This window comes from Branchiostoma belcheri, unplaced genomic scaffold (assembly GCF_001625305.1).
Source record: "Branchiostoma belcheri isolate BF01 breed outbred unplaced genomic scaffold, Haploidv18h27 scaffold234, whole genome shotgun sequence".
NCBI lineage: Eukaryota > Metazoa > Chordata > Leptocardii > Amphioxiformes > Branchiostomatidae > Branchiostoma > Branchiostoma belcheri.
In genome coordinates, this window is record NW_017803837.1 from 138086 (window position 1) to 141496 (window position 3411).

Genomic DNA, 3411 nt, shown 5'->3' on the forward strand with positions numbered 1-3411 from the left:
CAAGCTAAACCGGACAGAAGGTTGGGAGTTCCCAAAGACTTACTTACCCTTACTCCGGAGGGAGGCAACAGGGGGTGGGGCCCGGCAGACCGATGCAAGTCTCTGGCCTAGTCTCGCGCTCTCGCGAGATTAGGCCACTCCGTGAACAAGATGGACTGATAGCCATCGAAAATTTGGAGGTTAGTATCCTTATCCTTCCAAGTTGTCACTGATGAAAGAATTTACTAGTAACAACATGGCCAAATATGAGTGACTCACATGACTGTGTTTGTAAAACTGTCCTACAGGTATACATCCCTGGGGAACATGGTGAACACCAAGCAGAACCCCCACCTGAAGTTTGTGGATGAGTTTGGGGTGACGAGGTACAAGCCGGCGTACCTGCTGGAGGATGAGACTGGGGAGAGAGACGGCAGGCACTCCTAACTCACACACTTTCACACGTGATGGTTGTAACAAGATTTATAGACATTTGTTTTCATGAAGATGTGTAGATCTGTGTTTTCATGAGGATGTGTTGTCATGTTTTAATGAGGTTGCATAGACATGTTTTCATGAGGATATGTACTTAATGTAGACATGTTTCCATATGTGGATACTTAGACACATGTTTCAGTGTGGATGCATAGACACATGTTTCCATGTGGATGCATAGACATGTGTTTCCATGTGGATGCATAGACATGTGTTTCCATGTAAATACATAGACACATGTTTCCATGTGGATGCATAGACACATGTTTCCATGTGGATACATAAACACATGTTTCCATGTGGATGCATAGACACACATGTTTCCATGTGGATGCATAGACACATGTTTCCATGTGGATGCATTGACACATGTTTCCATGCAGATGCATATGCATAGACACATGTTTTCAAGAGGATGTGTTTTCATGATATGTCTGACATGGACATATAGACTTGTGTTTTAATGGGGGTATTTTCAGTGCCATGGCAAAGTTGCACTATTGTGAGGTTTTTCGTTGCTTTTTTATTTCCAAGGCAGGCTGTTGGTTATACAGTCAATGGAAGGAGACAAAATACACATGTGTAATGCTATTCAAAAAGTCAACATTTATTAGACTTTTTATCATTATCTTACAGAATCCTACAATACTGCAGGTAAATGTGTATGTTTACATTGAGGTCAGGAAATGTCAAAATGTAAGAAAACTCCATTTTACAAAAGCAGCCTGATGTAGGTAGTATATTTTCAGTGTGAATCTCTTATATGATGTTACATTTTAGACAAAGCTAAGCACAGGTAATAAGAAGTTATATTACATTAGACATGATGTTGTATCAACACATTTATTCATTTTGTACTCTACCTGGCAAATCTCAATTACTAATTGAAATAAACCTCAGTTTAGCTACTGATGGTTCTGATTTCTCTCAGGGAAATTATAAGTTGATATGAAATGTTGAATGCCATCAAAAAGAAAGGTTAAGGGGTAACTCATACATTCAGAATATGGTTTTTAGGTACAAAATGTGCAGGAACATTGTGGCAAGTGACTTGAAAATTTCTTTGTTAGGCCACACCAATCTAATTTCTTGGTTAACGGATTCACCCGCTTCATTTTTTTCTGATTTGCAAATAAAAATAAAAATTCAGAATCAACTGCAAAATGCTCATATTTTGCCCTGAACAGTTGAAAACAGTCCTTTTCTTCCTAGTTGTTACAGTTATTCCATCTTTCAATGCAATGGTATCATTAAAAGTTAAAAATTCTTTGTTTAAATTTTGAACCAGCCTGGTGTGTTGACTTCATGGCTCCTATCGTACCATTTTGGGCCATATATAGGATGCCTAGGCCTTGTTTTTTTTTTTTTGCCCGCCTGCTCCATTATTTTTCTAGAAAAATCCGTTAATCAAGAAATTAAATTGGTGTGGCCTTATGAATGGATATATTCATTCTTGAATGTTGGTTAAATGGAACTGTGACCAAATCGTAATCTACCATTTATATCTGCAAAAAAGAATTGTATTGCTTGTATCAATTTATACCAGCAAAGTGTCACAATACATACATTGTACACACATAATGAAAAAAATCAAATGTAGAAATTCTATACTTACAGTGTTATATGTCCTTGCCTACATGGATGTAGAGTGGTAAATGATAAGGGTACAAAGTAAGGATTAAATGTATTAAAGTAACTGACAATAAATCTGTTAGACATTCACATCTGATCACCCGAGTCTTGTTTTTAGTGCAGTCAATGGCCATTCTAGACTTCAAAATGTGAAACCAGTACAATAGATTCTGTGTAATGTCGCAGTTCAGTTTCTCATACAAAGGAAAAAAAAGAAAATTAAATTAAAGATAATAAGAAAATAATGGATACACGGTATTCAATATCGAAATGGCGACATACATGTACATTGTATACTGTACGTGTAATTCTTGATTTTTTTCACAGTACTTTTATGTTCGCCGACTTTCTGCACCTACATTGTACCGCTACCATGAACATATTTAGTTCCGGGAACACCTGAGACTCCAGTTTTCTCAGAATTGCTACCGTGAGCATAAAGTGAACTAGAGTTCCACAATCTCATACCTTTGCCAAATGATGTTGATCTTTATAACTGACAAAGTAAAGATTTATAATATTCCTTCTGATTATGCAAATAGGATCCTCATCTGCATGAATTATATCAGTTGATCATATTCTTGATCAAAAGACAGCCTTAACAAAGAAAGCTATCATTTCCTCATAAATTATGTAAATGAGGTCCTTATTTGAATAACTTACGTTTAATGATGTGCACCTTCACTTAACTTTTAAATACCCCAAGTATGAAATTCCAGGAAGTTACCATTATGGAATTATAACATTTTCTCATTAATTATGCAAAATAAGTGTTAATTTACATAATTAATATCTGTCTGTGTTTTGTTCTCAATTACACATGTCACAAGCTTGAATAGTCCTATAATGTAATGCAGAGGATGTAAATTACATCTAGATTTGCATAATTGTCGCATATTTATGTCAAGCGTCACTCGAGCTATCTACATACCAAAAATGGTAATTACAGTAACATTGTTGATTGTCCAGAATTTGTAGCTTTAATCAAGATGGTTAAAAGAGGTCCCCTTGTTTTAACCTTCTTTCTTTTGTGAAGAAAAGAAGAAACCTCAGCAGAACCAGAAGTTGAACTGACTGCAGAAGATGATGTGATCAGACAGGTCCTTCAGGGTGAACCTTCCCTTCAGGTGGAACTGAAGGAGAACGGAGGACAACACGTTCGTAATAATGAATGAATGAAATACCTTATTGTACATTTATGCTAGCCTCTACCAGGCACCGCGGATCGCTGGAAAAATAGTAGAAATTGGCCGAAATTAAGGGATAGTATACCAGAGAAGATCCAGGGCCATAGAAGCTCCAATC

General features: G+C 36.6%; 2 protein-coding genes across 2 annotated transcripts in view; one reads left to right on the forward strand and one right to left on the reverse strand.

Moving 5' to 3' along the window:
• Positions 1-602, forward strand: part of LOC109470825 (FAD synthase-like) — a 10715-nt gene extending 10113 nt beyond the window's left edge. Inside the window, exon 7 of the mRNA XM_019769915.1 lies at positions 288-602. Coding sequence (XP_019625474.1) covers positions 288-426 — 139 coding nt within the window. The 3' untranslated portion in view covers positions 427-602. The remainder of the gene's footprint in view (positions 1-287) is intronic.
• A 2352-nt stretch (positions 603-2954) lies between these two features.
• The window catches only part of LOC109470812 (epididymal secretory protein E1-like), a 5573-nt gene continuing 5116 nt past the window's right edge, over positions 2955-3411 (reverse strand). Inside the window, exon 4 of the mRNA XM_019769889.1 lies at positions 2955-3239. Coding sequence (XP_019625448.1) covers positions 3156-3239 — 84 coding nt within the window. The 3' untranslated portion in view covers positions 2955-3155. The remainder of the gene's footprint in view (positions 3240-3411) is intronic.